General features: G+C 37.9%; 1 protein-coding gene across 1 annotated transcript; it reads right to left on the reverse strand.

Annotated features, from left to right (window-relative positions):
* Window positions 1-17,907: 17,907 nt before the first annotated feature.
* LOC134217271 (trans-1,2-dihydrobenzene-1,2-diol dehydrogenase-like) lies at window positions 17,908-19,469 on the reverse strand. Its single transcript, XM_062696033.1, has 3 exons — window positions 18,996-19,469; window positions 18,385-18,923; window positions 17,908-18,316 (listed from the first exon to the last, which is right to left on the reverse strand). The coding sequence occupies exons 1-3, from the start codon at window positions 19,198-19,200 to the stop codon at window positions 18,047-18,049; spliced, it is 1,014 nt and encodes a 337-aa protein (XP_062552017.1). The 5' UTR covers window positions 19,201-19,469; the 3' UTR covers window positions 17,908-18,046.
* Window positions 19,470-19,958: the final 489 nt, after the last annotated feature.

The raw sequence follows: 19,958 nt of genomic DNA on the forward strand, positions 1-19,958 counted from the left end.
TCGCTTATTACTTCTCACCTTCTACTACTTGCTTCTTGCTTTTCACTGATCACATCTTATTTCGCACTTCTTACTGCTCGTCTATCGCTTCTCACTTCTCAATTCTCATTCTTTTTTCTCGTTCCTACCATATCACTCCTCAATTCTCATATCCCAAATCTCAGCTTACAATTCACGATTGATTATAAAACTATTGAGGGCTTTTTAGTGGAATTCTCAATTCCTACTTCTCACTTGTTGTTTCTCACTTCTCACTTCTCATCACTCATAACTTCTCACTCATCACTTTTCACTTTTATTTTCTCACTTTTCAGTTCTTACTTTTTACTTTTTAATTGATAATTATTTAAAAATAAATTATTATTGGCACACGCCCTTCTCAACTTATGACATAGTCAAGCACATCAGATGGGCGCGTTTTATCCTGCATGCAGAGGTTTTAATAAAATAGGTGGGACATGTGCAAAGATTATTGAAAAATGCTTTTATTTAGGGGAAATCTTTAAGCGAATGGAAGCTTAAATTTTATCGAAAAAAACTAATTAATTCTAAAACAATTTATTATAGATGTCTTGACTTCTTCTTCTTCTTCTTCTTATTGGCATTACATCCCCACACTGGGACAGAGCCGCCTCGCAGCTTAGTGTTCATTAAGCACTTCCACAGTTATTAACTGCGAGGTTTCTAAGCCAGGTTACCATTTTTGCATTCGTATATCATGAGGCTAACACGATGATACTTTTATGCCCAGAGAAGTCGAGACAATTTCCAATCCGAAAATTGCCTAGACCGGCACTGGGAATCGAACCCAGCCACCCTCAGCATGGTCTTGCTTTGTAGCCGCGCGGCTTACCGCAATGCTATGGAGGGCCTCTTGACTATTATTTTTTATTTGTTGATCTAAAAATATGTTTAGGCGTCAGCTGCCATCGGTTTTGTAACTTAATTTAGTCTATTAACCCAGAAAATGCAATTGCTCGTATTAGCTGACTGGCGCCTTTTAAACCTAGTTCCCCTCTGAGATGAGATAAGACACCTCGGAGCTGAATGCCCTCACACAAATTATCCAAAATCCACGCGACGGGTAGCTCCAGTCACAGTGGTTCGTTCTAGAACAAAGGATGGCCAAAACCTCAAAATGTCCCTAAAAGTAGGTTTTATGTTTGTATCATGGTATTTTGTGGCTTTTTGACACATACAGACTTGATCGTGGGTGTTAGAAGCATTGCTTTGGCAATATACAGCAGTTTATCGGCATCTCTGTGAATAGTAAATACTTTCAAATTACTGCTAAATTCGGTTTTTGAACACAGATCGTTTCGCAACAAAGACGATCTCACATGCCATAAAACTAGTTAGTACTTTTCAATTTAATTCCATCATTTGACTGTTATTTTACAGCTGTATACAGATACGTATTTCGACTCCAACAGTAACGCCATCTTCAGTGTTTCGTACTTGACTCAAGTGGTGGAATTAAATGGGGTAGTACTAACTCGTCCTATGACAAGTGAAGATATTCCACAAAAAAGCTCTAAATAATTTTCTTATCAAAATAATTGCTTGTTAAATACAGGCTGTCCATGGGCTAAGACAAGACGAGACAAAAGACGATCTATTTGCTTGCTAAATTTCTTTTGTTCACAACGTTATAATATATTGTAGAAGGTCAGTAGAACGTTGTTTCTTGACTAAAGTTGCTGTTGTCGTAGTAAATTTCATACAAACTTCAAACAGCTTGTGCCCTGTTCAATTACAATCAACTCTCAAAAGTTTGAATGACTATTGAAATAGCAATTGTTATCGTTTAAGCAAAGTTAAATATAGTAGTTGTGTGTGACTTGATTGATGGAATCGCGGAAGCTTTATTCATATGTTATGCTTGTTCAAATAGTTGTTTCGGTTCAGCTTTTCAGTTTAAATATCAGTATCAACATTGTCTATTGCTGGCAAGAATAGTGTTCTAAAGTTTAGCTCGAGTTCAAACATGAAAACTTGAAACTCTTTATAGGTAGAATCATTTTGATTGCAAAGTGATAAACCATGCTTATATCCAATACTATGAGTTTTCATATGCCATAGAAAGGTTTTCAGCATAATTACATATTTCGGAATACATAATAGACAAAAACAAAATTCCAACAATAAAAATCATGTAAAAAAAAACTAAAATTGGTAGAATCTCGGATGCCATGAGCAAATTTTGGAAGTAAGACACTTCAATCTAATAATTAGAAAAAGGCATTTTTAAGGTTCTTGTGAATAAAAAATACGCATTTGTAAGGTTTCAAATAGAAACAGACCAAAAAATACTCAGCACATTTCAAACTATGTAAAACGTTAAAAAAGCAACTTATCGCACTTTTACGTAAAACAAAATAGTGATTAATAGAAAGCTATTGCTTTCAGCTTTGTAATGAGCATAGAATCATTATGGGCACTCATTTGCGCCTATACTTTTGGAGCACTTCAATAAAACAAATGTGAGTATTTTAAATAAATGTGTATATAAAGTTAGTTTAAGTTGAGTTCTGTCACCTATATTTGACATAGGCATAATATTTAAGATCCTGATAATGCAGTCTTGAAATAATATTGGGGTTGGCGATGTAATTGAAACCGTACGATGCTGATCTAAACGCTTTGTCAAACAGCATTTTTGATTGGAAATCAACAATCATATTTAATTAAAAATGATGTAACATAGTCGAAACTCAACTGAACTTCTTCAAATTTTGAACTTGAACCACGTAAGTATTCTATAAAATGAGAAAAATACAATTCCGACCGAAAAACGAATTTCGATTTTTGAGGTTTTGGCTGCCTTCGAACCATTGTGCAGTGTGACCAAATATTTTTCCAACCAAAAATTAACTAGTTGAATAAAATTCTTCTCCTCTGGATTCAATCCCTGGCTGATATTGATTTATTTATGGAAATTTCGTATTTTTTCCGTCGAAAATTTTGATTTCTTTATGGAAAATTTGTTTAATGGAAATTTTTTATTATTTGTGGAAACTTTATATTTATTTGTTGTTCATACCTTGATTTCTTTATTGGCAATTTTCTATTTTTTATGGAAAACTTCTGACTCTTCATGGAAATTTTATTTTGCTGCCAACGACGAACCAACTAACGGTATATTAATTTTCCAATTACTTGGAGGATGTTGGTAATTTCAGATAACGTCATACGGATTACTAAAAACTAGCTTATGAAACATTCTCTGGAGTAATGAGTTAATTCGCGAATCGTATTTTTTTCCAGGCATTTTTGACACATTTTAGGTTAATTACTGTTTTCTGTGAACATAAACAAATTATTTAATAGTTGTTTTGAATCAATAATACGAATACACTGTTAACTTTGAACTATATGTTTTAGTGGAAATAAATTGTGATCTCTTGAGTTTTGTTAATGAACCTCTGTACCGTGAATACATTTTTCCGTCACTTTATATTGTTAGACATTTGTGGTCGGTTTTTTGCTGTTTTATTAGAACAACCTAGCAAACGGAAGCTTGAATTTATTGCAATTTCTGCTTATTTTAGAATGGGAATCACTGATCCACATAATTCGTATTTTTAATTTCATAAGTTCCAAAATTATTAAGCGACATAGTATTAAAAAATGTCCAGCAAGTTTCAACAGCACTGTAATAAGTTTTCAAAAATATGTCCATTCAGTTGCAAAATTAAAATTCAATTAAAACTTTTTTTATGCACATGCATAGTATTGAATACCAAACACCAGCAATTTATGGCAATGAAAGTTCATCACACAGGCTTTCTGTTTACTCTTGTGCTACTGCGAATGACATTTGCATACTTCCTTTCAAGTACTGCTTAACTGAATCTACGATGTAGTACATCGCACCGCACATCATCCTTAGGTTGGCTCTCGCGTTCTTCACAGACCGACGACGCCGTCAATGATGCTTTACATTACAAGAGATCTGAATAAGCGATTGGCTTGGAGTTGTTTTCCTCACGCCAAAAAGGGTTCTCATCAAAACCCAACCTTATCAGCCTATAGTCAATGCCAATGAACATGTAAAGTGTCATGTCACTTGCTTCCAATGGCATCCCGATTCCGGTACATTCTCATCTCATAGCGTACATAACATGACGCGTATCCGGTCCGATCCTTTAAAATTGACGGACTGGTGAACGGTGTATCGTGAATGTGACCTACTTTCGAACATCACTTGATTCGCAGGCACGAGATACGTACCGCATCAATTGTCGATCTCAACTTCCGACATCATCGTCTAACGACGGGAATCTACCAACAGCAACGGATCATACCGAGGGACAAAAGAACTCAGCTCGGAAATGATTGCTTTATGACCGAATAATTAACGAGTTGGGACCAAGCAGCAGCCGTGGGTGTATGCTCCTGATGCCTCTTCCGTAGTGTGGTTTTGCATTCGGCTCATTCGATTGACCCAACCGGACCGAAGAGGATTTGTAATCGTCTACGGTGACCCCGAAATAGTGTCAATGAATTTCATGATTAATTCACCTATATGGAGTGCTAAGGGATCGCAAAAGCTACGGAAAGGTTTTACGAACTATGGCTTGAGGGAGTGACGGTGAATTGCGGGGGAGGCTGATGGATTAGCTGAATGGCGAACTGAAATCTATTCATCTGTTCTTTTTGCTTAAATAGAGAGGGCTCAGGAATTAAGGGAACCAAATTGGGTATTTATGGGGATATTTGACAAATCGATTCCTTCTTTGTGTCGCCGGACGTCGTCGACGTGTCGGTCGTCGAGCCTGCTGGTACGATTTCGCTGTGGCCAGGATAGTCCGTCTACTGAGACATCTGGTTGCCGTGCCGTGGTTGGACATGGGTGCTGACGATGCCGATGACGCTTTAGTGATTATAACTCTTGGCTGCCGTCGCACACTGCTGACTGTGAACCAATGTTTGTCATCCTTGGAGCAACTGGCAGATGGGAGCAATTAATGTCTCTGCTGCTGAGAACAGGGATGAACTTTGATGGATTTATAACTATTTGTTTTTATATCTGAATTACCTGAATTTTTAATATGAATGGGTTATGTTTTATTAGTAATAACACGTTCAACTATATTAGTTGTATTAGCAATTAAACAATTGGTACTCGATTTTCCCCATTGATCAATATAATTATGCATACTAAGGGCTAAATAAATTAAAGAAATAAACCAAAGTTTTGCGCTTCATTTTTTATTTAAAATGCTTACATTTTAGGAATATGAGTTCATTCCTAGAATGATTACAAAAAATTTAGAAAAAAATATGACGTTGCGTAACTAAGCCGCTAAGTTTGGCTAATGTGAGTATAAATAGATATATATTCTGCGCATTAATCAAACGGTAATGCGACCTGATTTTTATGAATAGCAATAGGTAAACCAATGCAGCATACAACCCTGCAAAAAAGTTCAGCTTGAGTATGTCCTTCGTATCCATTTCCAAACAGTGTGCTTTTTTCTGGAAACAAACCAACAGAACACGCGCGCTCAGCGAAGAAATTAATTAAGTATTGATTTTTGCTTCTTTTCCCTTAGTTGGAATCAATCTCCATCCACCATCCATCCTCCGTCGCGTCGTCAAACCATTATCACCCACTTCTTTATTCCGCCTGATTCCCCAAACATCACTCCATTCATTGTTATGGTCACCATCTCTCGCATGTATCCGTGGGGGAAATTAGGGGTTGACAGAAACTTTTTGTCCCACAAGTCCCGGCTGTTGGCCCTCATGCTCCATATTCCAATAAACTCCCTTATCCGAATCCAAACGCCACCAAGCAATCAGGAAATGAAGTTGGACGCGAATGGCGTGGAAATTACTGCCGTCATCGATGTGCCCCCCTTCGCTTACACTTGGCTTTCATAGCCATGCACCACCCGAGCAAGAACTGATGTGACTGATTACTTTCTGCTTCCGGATGGGGTCGGTAAACAGTTCCCCCAAACCCTCCTCCGAAACTTCTAACCTGGGTAACAAAGAAGACGAAAATGAGTGGATGAGTTATTTTATTATACCCGTAATTGGATTTTTCCTTTCACCGGTTACTTCCACGTCCGGCCACCCACGCCACGCCGTTTGGTTCCGGTCCACGGCGCCGTCATCGAATATCGTGGTACGGAATAATATCGAAATATGACAGGCGCAGAGCCTATTCAAGATATCTGCATGCTGCGAAAGCTAATTTGACGCAATAATAAATTCCAGTTGATTGAAAAACGGCTTTCAACTATTTGGAATGGCCGGGGAAAATATTTGTTTTTTTCATCAGTTTGGTATCGTTTCCAGCGTTAAATTCCAATGAATGTCTGTTGTTTTTTTTATGCCGTTGGGAGAAAATGTTGGATAACTTTGAGCCAACCAATTTCTATAAACCGGTACGACCCATCTTGCGGGGACGGTGATTTTTCGATGCAATGCAAAGTAAGGGTGATTGGAAAAGTAGGGTAGAAAGCTAATTTCCATCGAAGTTGTCGCTGCTAATGTTCTTCAAATCTAGCCGAACAACTTATTTTAACAAAGTTGTTTGTAACATGTATTTTAGAGCTTCTGCTTTCTATTGCGTACTTTAGACACAATAAATAAATCATGGTTTATTAGAAATCCGTAGTCGGATTAGACATTTTTTTAAATTCGTCTCACGAAAATGTGTTTTCGTGCACGGAAGCTTGTGCAATATTTCTGTTGGTATTAGTGTGCGGTTTCAACAAGTACACTAAATTCCAAAAAACGTAAATCCATAACATATGCCAGTTTTTCATATGCTATTCTCCCTTTGTGGTGTACGTACCATGTTTATATGAAAGATGTTCTTGGTTATTTAAGAGATTACAGAAGTGAACCGATACACACGAGAAATTAAAAATCCAAGAGGTTGTAGTTCATTGTAAACCAAGTGGCCGGGCAAACTCTAATCTTTTCGCGGTCGCGGTGATGTGCGTCGTTCGAGATTCAGGGGCATTCTCGAGTTCCTTCGAAACCCGCAGAGGGTTACGGCAAGGTGATGGTCTTTCGTGTCTGCTATTCAACATCGCTTTGGAAGGGGTAATACGAAGAGCAGGGATTAACACGAGTGGTACAATTTTCAATAAGTCCGTCCAGCTATTTGACTGCGCCGACGACATGGATATTATGGCACGTAACTTTGAGAAGATGGAGGAACAACATCAACACGTCGAAGACGAAGTACATGTACTTGCATGATGATGTACATGCATGATAGGAAGAGGTTCAAGAGAAGACAATGTTAGCCACCCACCGCGAGTTTGCATCGGTGGTGACGAAATCGAAGTGGTAGAAGAATTTGTCTTGGGCTCACTGGTGACTGCCGAAAATGATACCAGCAGAGAAATTCGGAGACGCATAGTGGCTGGAAATCGTACATACTTCGCCGCCGTACCAAACTGACAATCTACAAAACGCTCATTAGACCGGTAGTCCTCTACGGACGATGCTCGTGGAGGACCAACGCGCACTTCGAGTTTTCGATACTCCATTCGGCGTAAGTTTATCGAAGAGCTGTAGCCCATCAAGTATCAAGTAAGTAAGTCAATTCATTACAACATATGTTAGAATTTAGCATTTTGGTGAAAATTAATGAAAAACAACTAAACAACAATTATTTATAGAAAATATCGAATTCACCCATAACAATTAACATTCTAACCATTCAATGTGGGGAAAATCTGACACAAAAAGAACCCAATTTATTGCGGCTACTTTCTACGCCGGAAAAAACACCTTTCCTGAAGGCAAAATCCACGACAAATCGAATGGTGCTATTTCCATTTACTCCTGAAAATCAAATTTTTATTTTTTCTGATGGTAATTTAGTAGAATTCCGACCTTGAATCTTGACTGGAAGTGGCCATTTTGCCCCATTCACCCCCAATAATCGTAGTTTGTCTATGATAGCTACAATTTATAATCGATTGAGGCGTGAAATCTATTAAGGAGATGACGAAAATAAGATTTTTGGTAAGTAAACCTGGAGTTATGCACATTTCAATTCCTGGTATACCACAATAGCCGTATCGTTCCCAATAAAAGGGTTCAGTTCTACTCAATGAAGTTAAGTTGAAGAAAATTCGGCAGTAATGGGTGATTCTGCGACATGCTGCTTAGTGTTTTTACACTATTCTGATGACCTTCAAGATGACCTTCTTTCGTTTAGAATTAATTTTCATGTGCATGTAAGACTTTTAATAAAACACAGGGACACCGTCACCGATCAGAGGTCGTAAAGACTCAACACTCACACCTAGTAAGGGTATGCGATAACACACTTTTTCCTACGAAACGAATCTAAACGAAATTTAAAATGTCTATGTTTATTCGGATAGAAACGAAACGAAATATAGATTTACTTTCGAAATTTTTCGAAACGAAACGAAATTTTATTTTTTCCCCGGTTTTTTGATTAAATTAGTTTTACATTATGTACGCAATTCGGATTTCACTTTTTCGAAGTCAAATTACTGTTTTACGACCAATAGAATTATAATAACAGAAGCAGCAGCATTGGCGATAAGGCAATAACCCAGCATTTATGCCGCTTTTATATCAGTAAGTATAAAAAATATAGAAATTGTGGGATTTTTCATATACGGATTCAAATTTCGTTTAAAACCTTAGTTCACATAAGAATAATGTAATTATGCTGAAGCATACTTCATATTGTCTTGTAAGCGTGGTTTTATAGTATTGAGCTAGATGAGCTATTGAAGTATATAAAAAATTGACCTGAAATCTAACGGAATATATGTCTCTCCATAAACTTTTTTGAAATTTTATTTTTTTCAAATTTCCTAATTAAAATTAAGTTCTTTCATCGATTGACTGACAGCATGGGATTGTTTTGACTATTGAAGGCTTCCGAACCTCTTGAAAGGAGGCTTCCGAGCCTCTTGAAAGGAGGCTTCCGAGCCACTTGAAAGGAGGCTTCCGAACCTCTTGAAAGGAGGCTTCTGAGGCTTTCGAGACTACGGTCCCAAGCACCTTGAAAGATAGAATTTGAATGCCTCTTGAAAGGGGCCTTCCGAGTCTTTTAAAAAAAGGAGAAAAGTAAAAAAGGAAAAGAAGAAAGCTTAAAAGAAAATCTCCGGGCCTCTAGAAAGGAGGCTTCCAACCCTCTTGAGATTTGGAGCTTCCGAGCCTTTTAAAATGAGGCTGTTGAGCTTGTTCAAAAATTCCTTCCGAGCCCCTTGAAAAGATCCGAGGCTTATAAAAGAAGCAGAAAAAAGGAAGTTTCTTTAAAAACAGCTTGGCTTCCGGGCCTCTTAAAAGAAAGTTTTCGAACCTCTTAACATCATGTTTCCGGGTCCTGAAAGTGCTTCGAGTTAGGGAAGTATCGAGATAGGGAACACATTTAAATATCAAATACTTTTCATAAATTGAAGAAATATGGTTTAAGGTCATTTGACCGATTGCCATTTGGCCGAAAGGGTCTTTTTTAAAGAATGGGTTATTTGGCCGAATGCCGTTTGGTTGAATAGTTAAAATTGTTTCCCTATTAAGTGAAGGAAGAAGTGAGATTTTCGAAGTGAACAGTTAAAAGTGAGAACACAGGTTAGGTTAGTGAGAAGTGAGGACTTAGTAGTGAGATGTATTATAATTTATCTAAGTACTTATCTAGGTGCATTTACTACGGTGCTTACTTCTACTCGCTTGTTACGCTTAATGCTTAGGTATAAACTTGAAGAACCAGGAGCTACCATTTCCTTGATCTTTATTCAACAACCGCGTTTGTACCTGTCGGTAAATTTCCAAGCTCTCAGCAACATCAAGTTTCCACGGAGAAGAGACATTTATTAAAATTTTAATGTTTGATGTCGTAATTGAATGATTTTCCTGATATACATGTTCAGCTACCTTAGACCTAAACTCATAATTTAATCCCTTATCAGTTTCCCTTTTAGCCTTACTTACTTCTGCAATATGTTCTTTGAACCTTACATCTAACGATCTAGGATAAACAAAAAATCGTTAGATGTAAGGTTCAAAGAACATATTGCAGAAATAAGTAAGGCTAAGAGGGAAACTGATAAGGGATTAAATTATGAGTTTAGTTAAATTACACTGAAGACGGCCTTACTGTTGAGGTCGAAATACGTATCTGTCAAGATACAATTAAGTGGTGGAATTTCAATGGGATTGTACAAACTCGTCTTATGACAAGAAATAAGGGAAAGGGTGAAAGAAAATGAAAAATGGAGGGAGAATAAGAAGGAAGAAAGAAAGAAATATGTAAAAGAAGAAGAACGAACAAGGGAAAAGGGAGCAAAAGGAAGAATAAAAGAAATTGGAAATCAATTTCACAATTTTCAATTCACACATCTCACTTCTCACTCTTCGGTCCTCAGTTCTCACTTCTCACTTCTTATTTCTTACTTCTCACCTCTCACCCCTCACTCCTCACTTTGCATCTCTCACTTCTTACTGCTCACTACTCACTTATCACATAGCACATCTCATTTCCCTTTTCTCAATTCTCACTTCTCACTCTTAACTTTTTATTTCTTTTCACATCTTACTTCTCACTTTCACTTTTCATTCCTCACTCCTTGCTTCGAATTTCTCATTTCTCAGTTCTTACTTCTCACTTATCACTTATATTTTCTTACTGCTCACTGATCAATATTAACTTCTCACTACTCACATATCACTTTCCAATTCTCACTTCCCACTTCTTACTTTTTACTTCTTTCTTCTCACTTCTTACTTTTCATTTCTTACTACTCACTCCTTCTACTTACTTCTCACGAATTTCTCACTTTTTACTTTTCACTTCTCTCTTCCCACTGCCCACTTTTCACTTGGCACTTCATACTTCTCAATTCTCAATTCCCACTTCTTATTTCACACTTTCCACTACTCACTTCTTACTTCATACTTCGCTTTTCATCACTCACTTTCCACTTCTCACTTCTCACTTCGCACTTTTCACTTCGAATTTTTCACTCCATCTTCTCACTTCTCATTACTCACTTTCTCTACTCACAATCTTAATTTTTTTTGTCTATTCGGTCGAACAACATTCGGCCCGAGATCGTGTATATCGGGACTTTAAGGGATTTCTTAGATAACCAGAATATATGACCTGAACACATTCCATTATTTGTACCACTACGAATAAAAGGTCTATGATTCGCGTGTAGGTTTAAAGACTTTTTCCCAAGAATTTCTTGGATGACCAAGAAGATTTACATGAGCACATACTATTCTTTGTACCACCAAGAGCAAGACCCATAATAAAAATCATTGCTTACGCGTGTAGATCTAAAGACCTTTTCCAGGAATTTCTTCGATATTCAAGAAAAAGTTACCAAAACATATTTACCATATTTAAAACTTATCAAAAGATCATTTGTTGCGTGTGTAGATCTTGAGCAGACCAGGTGTTCACCATTCGCCAGGTACTGCAGAAATGCCGCTAATACAACGTGCCCACAAATCATCTATTCATCGACTTCAAAGCTACATATGATACAATCGATCGGGACCAGCTATGGCAGCTAATGCACGAAAACGGATTTCCGGATAAACTGATAAGGTTGATCAAGGCGATGATGGATCGGGTGATATGCGTAAATCGAGTTTCAGGGGCATTCTCGAGTCCCTTCGAAACGCACAGAGGGTTACGGCAGGGATTAACACGAGTGGTACAATTTTCAATAAGTCCGTCCAGCTATTTGGCTTTGCCGACGACAAAGATAATATGGTACGTAACTTTGAGAAGATGGAGGAAGCCTACATCAGACTAAAGAGGGAAGCCAAGCGGATCGGACTAGTCATCAACACGTCGAAGACGAGGTACATGATAGGAAGAGGTTCAAGAGAAGACAACGTGAGCCACCCACCGCGAGTTTGCATCGGTGGTGACGAAATCGAGGTGGTAGAAGAATTTGTAAACTTGGGCTCACTGGTGACTGCCGAAAATGATACCAGCAGAGAAATTTGGAGACGCATAGTGGCTGGAAATCGTACATACTTTGGACTCCGCAAGACGCTCCAATCAAATAGAGTTTGCCGGCGTACCAAACTGACAATCTACAAAACGCTCATTAGACCGGTAATCCTCTACGGACACGTACCTGGACGATGCTCGTGGAGGACCAACGCGCACTTGGAGTTTTCGAAAGGAAAGTGCTGCGTACCATCTATGGTGGGGTGCAGATGGCGGACGGTACGTGGAGGAGGCGAATGAACCACGAGTTGCATCAGCTGTTGGGAGAACCATCCATCGTTCACACCGCGAAAATCGGACGACTGCGGTGGGCCGGACACGTAGCCAGAATGTCGGACAGTAACCCGGTGAAAATTGTTCTCGACAACGATCCGACGGGCACAAGAAGGCGAGGTGCGCAGCGGGCAAGGTGGATCGATCAGGTGGAAGATGACTTGCGGACCCTCCGTAGACTGCGTGGTTGGCGACGTGTAGCCATGGACCGAGCCGAATGGAAAAGACTCTTATATACCACACAGGCCACTTCGGCTTTAGTCTGAATAAATAAATAATAATGAATATGGCTAACTTATAGGCTGGCTTATAGCACGGACTCTTGGAGATTTCTACCGGATTGTATTTCTATTCTAATTTTCCTTAACGGAATCCGTCCACACATATGGAAGCGAAATCTGCAGACAAGCTCCTGATCTGTGAACTAGCCTTAAAGTACATGAGGATCGAAATCCGAATAAATTTTCTTTCAGTTTAAAACTGCCTTAAACTCGATTTTGTTCAGCTGATTTATAAATATTTGTTTTAATGTCGTCGTTGTTTTTTACAGTGGATTATTTCGAAATATTCAGAATTATTCAGAAGTACTTTGAATGATTCTTAATGTTTTGAAAGATTCAATCGATTAAAAAATAAGTGGTACAGCAGATTTGAAAAAAATAGAATTACCTACTTCGCAAGAAAAACAATCGAAAAAGAACTTAATCTGGAAATTAGAATGTCTGTCCCTGCGCTTCATTTTATTTACGTTGAGGCGTGACCAGAATTTTAGGAAATACTTGCCTACTAAGTTGCCGATTCCGTTGAATCTACTGATGAAATTGGCTAAATTTTAATGTCTTCGAAATAAGCAGAAAAAAGTCATTGAAATGAAACTATATGAAAAAATCTTCCGTTGTCACCATTATTCATTAACTGTCAAAAACCTTAAGAAAAGTCGATCCATTCAAAATACATAACGGCATAAATAGCATTCTTTTGAAAGCAACACTAATAACATAAAATCTCATATTTTTTATGGGTTTCGTCCACTTTCTTTCGTATTTGATTTTAGATTCTTGCCTATAATATTGATTTTTTTGAATAATATTTATTTTGGAGCTCTTTGGAAGAATCAATGAAAAACGGGACAAATTGAGGATTTTTATAATTTACGACGGGACAGCACAATCCAGCTTTCCACGATCGCCATAATGGCGGATGCTATAATTTTTTTTGACATTAACTGCTTCCCGACACTGAACTGAAATTTTCGTCTAAGCAAGCCATGATGTTCTTCGTTGCCAATGACATCCCACAGTTTGTTATTTTCTGTCAACAAGAAAAAACTGGTGTCGGAAAACATGTCTTTGAAAATACCTTCTGATTCTTCTACATTTTCAAATACTTATTTTATTTCAGATAATTGGTAATCGTAAAAAAAAAACTGTGTGGAGCTAATACGTTTATAAAGTGGATTTTTAACCGCAAGCTGACCGACAAATCTAAGGCAAGGAAGAGGTTTTCCACTTTCAAGCCCACTTCATACATTTGGTTCGACGTTGCCAATCAGCATAATGATAGTGAAGGCAGATACCATCTGTCCGGCTGTGATATACCGGACTTTCCTGATACTTCATTTGACACAAATTTCAGTATTTTTGACCAATCAACGCGTTCTAAAATTATATGCATTTTCTAAAAACTACGGGCTACAGTCCCGTAGATGCAACATTAAAACTTTTATTAATGTTTACTATTGTAGCTTGAACTTTCGCAGCGGTTCACTTTCACATCTATCTTTAAGTTATTTTTATTATTGTTACCGTAACATCCGAATATAAGTAATAAGTGTGAATAAAGCATTTAGAATCGAACGTATTCGATTGACTCGAAATCTTTTATCGTCCGTATCAAAGCATAAAGGGAGGAAGCGTCTGATTTTTTTGTATTTGAATATTTTTCAGGATGTCGACTACCTGGAAAAACCTGGAAAGTCAGGGAAAGTCAGGGAATTTTATTCTCAAATTTGAGTCGACACCCTGTTTTTTCTTAGCAAGTTTTAAGGTTGGAATCTGTATTTATTGTGTTTGTTTTGATCTTCTTTAATTATATATACATGGAACAGCTTGAGAGAATCTTTGACGTGTCTTTCGCCTACAGCATATCGAGAAAATTTCTGCTAAGAAGAATGCAATCAATCAGGAGGAACCGAATCTTTTTAGATGAGTTCTCCTATGTATTTAGTGGATAACAACATGTGGTGCTTCTTTCTTCATACTGAAATACCGAGCAACAATACTTGAAACTTTGTAGTATTGGATTACTACGGAGCTGAGAGCTCAGCTCCAGAAAAGAACTTACAGCCTGTTACAGTTATAGCTAACAGCCTTACGGTTACAGGTGTTACCGACCTTTGACATCCGGAAGGTTATTACCAAGATGAATACACCACTAGGTGTTCCAATCTGCCAAATTCACGATTCAGCCATCTTGGATTTTAGTATGGGAGAGCCAGCCGGTTTGTTGTCGTTTTGCACTGAAAATGAATTTTTCACCCCCGCCTTCTTCTCTTCCACAAACTAAGCACATTGCAACACCTAGCTGTGTATTCATCTTGGTTATTACCTTGATCATAATTACCGCACTTTACCTAGAAATAAATAGTATGTTAGTTAAAATGTATTAAATTCATATTTGGAAAGGTAAACATTGAATGTAAAAAAAATAACAAACTCTAGGCTGTCATTGATAATGAACAACATCGCTTGCTTAGACGAAAATTCCAGTTCAGTGTCGGGAAGCAGTTAATGTCAAAAAAATTATAGCATCCGCCATTATGGCGATCGTGGAAAGCTGGATTGTGCTGTCCCGTCGTAAATTATAAAATCCTCAATTTGTCCCGTTTTTCATTGATTCTTCCAAAGAGCTGGTCTAAAAAACGGGACTGTCCCGTTAAATACGGTACGTATGGTCAGCCTATCTATCCCGTACTCAGTTGATTATCATTTTCGCCATTCATTCCTCCGAAGTTCACACTCAGGTTGGGTTACCAACCCACTGAAGACTGTCATGTTCTATATGATTCATAATATTTACTTCTTTGTACACTTCTTGAACACCGCATAACGCATTGCATGCAATTGAGTAATTTTACACCATTATTCGGGCGTTCAGATCCACATCCATTTTTAAACTTATTTTCAATGCATTAGAAAGTCATTTGTTTTGATGCTGTCGACTGTTTTCGAAGTACTTTTCGGTGATTTATTTGGCGTTTTAGTCTGGTTTTTGAATGAAAAACAACTATTTATATATTTTCTTCTTCCAACATCTCGATCCTTATTGGATCTTTTTCAAGGATTCGAAATATTGCGGCTTTGTCGTTTCATAACTTTTAACCGTCATTTTCTGTTTGGTGTTTCGTCCTTTTTTTCCGAAAAACTTTAAAAAAAATCGAAAATTCGGAATTTGGACTGCTAATTAGTTGTGCGCAAGTTAGAAAGTAAATTAAAAACTTGTTATTTTGAAGAGAAGATCATTGCGAAATGTAGCCAATTTTGTTAATTTTGTATCTACTCGTTGAAATGATTCTATGCTTTTGTTTATTTAAATATAAATAACTAGTTTATTTGTGGACGCAGTAGCGCCCCTGGCAAGTGTTTTTTATATAAACGGTTTATGTGTTATTCAACGTCTGTTGTCTGTGATTTTTTTCATTAAATGCTGTGTCTTGTTGTCTAAGGTTATCACTGGTTTTGTTTTCTGCATCTGATAGTAAAACAGTAGTGTAAAGCAGTAGTGATAGTGTCAAATATTTTATTTTTGTGAGAATTTCCCTGCATGCTGCGTCTGATTGGCTAGTCACCGGACAGACAAACAGGGCTATTATATTTATGACATCAAAAAAGCCTAATTGTAAGAGGGAAAGTCGATGGAAAGAATTCTCATTTTTTGGCGTTCGCCTCTTATCATATGGAGCTTGATGTTTCAGAATTTAGCTCAAAACAAACCTAGAAGTTTTCAATAAGATGTTTTTTTTTCAGTACGAGTTGTACGTTTCTACAACGAGGCTTGCCGAGTTGATTAAATATTACGAGTGCTGAAAAAACGAGTTTTGCAACGAGTTCTTCTTCTTCTACACACTTCCATTGCATGACTGTTTATGAATACAATAGATCGAACTTTATCTCATTGACGACTACAAAAGATCGTGCGTTATCTTTTTTGCGAATTGAATCACTATCAGTGTTGTCTAGAATCGTTTTCAAATGATAACAACTTTATATTTCATTTAATAACTAACCGATGCGGAAAGCAAGCGAGTAGTAACCGGTGAAGCCCTGCGACTACCTTTCAAATTTTGAAAAGCATGAATATACACCCAGGTTTTTTTTTACACGGTTGGAATTCTTTAATTTCTCGGTTAACCCGAACATTCACAGCTATTAAAATACCACCTGAATTTTCTTTGATTTTTTGTGAATTTTTTCGTGGGGCTAACTCATTGTTTCATTGACGTTGAAGGTCTTAAACGACAAGAACCAAACCGTGTAAAAAAACCTGGGTGTCATCTATTTTAAAAACTTGTAGTTAAGCTTTTCGTTCCAATCGAAATGTTAATTACTGAGTTGATTTCGATGTTGCTCAACTCGCCTTAATTATTCTAATCTGACGATTTTTCAACTTTTCTCTTCAAGTTCATTAACTCTTTGTATATATAATCACTGCGACTTTGAAGACGAATTGATAAGTGAGGAAATCTTGCAAATCCGTCAACCCGTTAGTCAGTCAAATGGCTTCAAAGGAAATCTCAACTCATTTTTATATATTAAGACGAAGATAAAGCTTCTGACATTTCTTTTTGCCTTTCTCGTACACCAAGGTGTAACGAAAAGGCTATATATTCGCTTCCAAGACGATTTTGTGATAGAAGGTCCGGAGACCCATAGTGTTATGTATATACCAATCGACTTGACGAATTGAGATGATGTTTGTCTGTGTGTGCGTGTTTGTATGTATGTGCGCAAAATAAAACTCACTCATCTTTAAGGCACTTATCTTGATCCGATTTATTTGCAATAAGTTGCATTCGACAAGGAGTCCTGTCTCATTGTTTCCTATTAAAAATTGTCCAGATGGTCTATGGGATCAAAAGTTATGGCCAAAATACGATGTATATACAAAAACCACGTTAAGAAAATCTCACTCATTTTTTTAGTATATCTAATGTACGGGAAAGGCACAAACACAGCTAGGTGGATTAATCAGGGTTTTTTGTAGTAACCTTCGCAAAAAACAATAGTTACATTGTATTAAATCAAGATACGATTTTATCTCGATGACGTGTTTGTATCGATCGATTAAGTTATTCTCAATAAAGTATTTTTTATTACTTTTAGGTATTAGACTCATGGAAATAATTATAATGCTAGCACCGATTTTTATTCAAAATGATCACGGTTGAGGATCAAATGTTAGATTCCTGGTGATAAGATGGAGGACAAATTTTGCCTCCTAGATTAAAATTACCTACATTTTCAATTAATGAATGATGTTTGTATGCATGGTGACTGAAAATACAAGTTTCATAATTATTAAGACACGGCAAACGTTCTTTCTCAAGTCACAATGCAAAGATCTTATAGGAAACAGTGAACAAGTAGGCATTTCCAATTAGATATAAATTAGTATATATTTTTCTTAGCATTTCTCTTTAAATATTAATATAAACAAATATTCGGAAAATAAATCAATCTCAAATATCGGAACCATTTTTTTTTCTTCTTTAAAGCCAACAATATCGTTTTAGACTTTGAATTTTTCATCCTCTGGAAACTGAACACCGATCTGTTTTCTTATCTCGTCTTGGATGCGAGCTATCAGCAGACTCTCGCTGTGCGGCACCGAAGCCGATTGCAACCGCCCTTCGCTGATGCAATGACGAACTTCCTCCGACTCGTACCGCAGCCCGCAGCTGTTCTGGAAGATGAAGGTGTGAGGTGCCTTCGGCAACGGGTACTTCTTCACCGATCCATCAACGTCGGTCAGCGAAACCGGACACCAGAAATCGTGCAGCTGCAAACAAGTGAAATAAATTGTGCTTGTTGAACAGAATCTATAATGCCGATATGGTTTTAACTCACAGTTATGTTACCCTTCGTTCCTTTAATGACCGCATCATTCTCCAATTTTCGCAAAGCACTCGTTTTCATCTTCGCAATTCCTCCATTTGGAAAGTGCAACTCGGCCTCCACCTCCATGTCAACACCTTCCTCGTTTAGTTGACCTTTGGCAACAATCTTTACCGGAGCATCACGGAAAGCCCACAAACTAACTTGAATCGTATAGACTCCCAAATCGAGAATTGTTCCACCGCCAAGCCCCTTCATTCGTAGTCGATCCACATCGGACAGATAAAACCCAAACGTCACGTTGACCTCTTTGACATCACCCAGAACACCAGCGTCGAGCTGTTTCTTCAAGTGGATGTAAGAAGGGAAGAACCTCGACCAAATGGCCTCCATTAGAAACAGTTTCTTTTGCTCAGCATGGGCGATCAGCCGCTTCGCCTGGCCTTCGTTCATGCAGAGGGGCTTTTCACATAGAACATGTTTGCCACGGTTCAGCATCATTATCCCGATGTCGTAATGCGTTGGATTAACGGAACCAATGTAAACCACATCTAGACGTAATAAAATCAATCACTCTCTAAATTTATTCGCAGTAACTTTGATTATACAATGATTTCGCTTACCGATTTCCGGATCTTTCGCCATCTCCGTGTAACCCTCGTAGGTCTTTGGAATGTCGTGCACTTTCGCAAACTTCTTCGCGTCCTGTAGCTTTCTCGCCCCCACGGCCACCACTTTGTGGTCTTCCTTGGGCCAAGTGGCCACTGCCGTTGCGAAATCGTGCGAAATTTTACCGGCGCTAACAATTCCCCATCGAAGCGGTGCCATTATTCAACAACGCTCACCGATCGAAACAAACAAACAAGCAAGCGTCGCGTCCGAGCTTGACCGTGATAATGAAAACACAATCAAACGATGATGAAGACGATGATGGGGATCGCGAGAGAGTGAGACTTCTTGATTGAAGAAGAACTACGCTTGCGCGGACACTATTTCAAAACAGGTTGCTGCCGTGAACGTTCAGCTTTGACTGAGAATTGGAAAGTGCTGCATGGATGAATATACCTGCCTGGGTCCAGTGATACGTTGCAGTGTACTGCACTAAGGCTTTTAAAGAACGCAGTTCATGATAAGGGGCTTGGTTTGTAAACATAACGAAGGTAACTGATACACCGGCCGGAATAAACAGTAGCGAGAAAGAATTGCACTTATAGATGTGAGTACTTGAGAGTCGCGAATTGATAATAAACACGCGACTTGCATGCAATATTCAAACCGTGCATTGGAGCTCAGTTATTAGGGAAATTGTTTTTAATTTACTTATTGCTGAATGGAAAAATATGTATAGATAGGATATACTCGGTATCTTCAGATTTAAAATAGAATTACACTCCATACGAAACATGATTATCAGTAGTGCTAATGCTGTTATGAGGGAGAAGATTACAGTTTTTCGTTATTGGAAGAAGTTACTTGTAATATTTTACGGACACGGACACAAGAGGCAACCAACTTAAAATTTTGCGATAGTGTTACTCTTTGTCCCGCAATAGTATTTCGTGGTATTTCTAGTTTCCATGATTTCC

This window comes from Armigeres subalbatus, chromosome 2 (genome assembly GCF_024139115.2).
Source record: "Armigeres subalbatus isolate Guangzhou_Male chromosome 2, GZ_Asu_2, whole genome shotgun sequence".
Taxonomy (NCBI): domain Eukaryota; kingdom Metazoa; phylum Arthropoda; class Insecta; order Diptera; family Culicidae; genus Armigeres; species Armigeres subalbatus.

What these genes read in the sequence shown, in the direction of transcription:
- LOC134217271 (XM_062696033.1), bottom strand. Translation starts at nt 19,200, where the DNA reads ATGGCACCGCTTCGATGGGGAATTGTTAGCGCCGGTAAAATTTCGCAC. An exon ending in GGCGAAAGATCCGGAAATCG is followed by an intron (nt 18,924 to 18,995) that starts GTAAGCGAAATC and finishes TATTACGTCTAG; the next exon opens with ATGTGGTTTACATTGGTTCC. An exon ending in GAACGAAGGGTAACATAACT is followed by an intron (nt 18,317 to 18,384) that starts GTGAGTTAAAAC and finishes ACTTGTTTGCAG; the next exon opens with CTGCACGATTTCTGGTGTCC.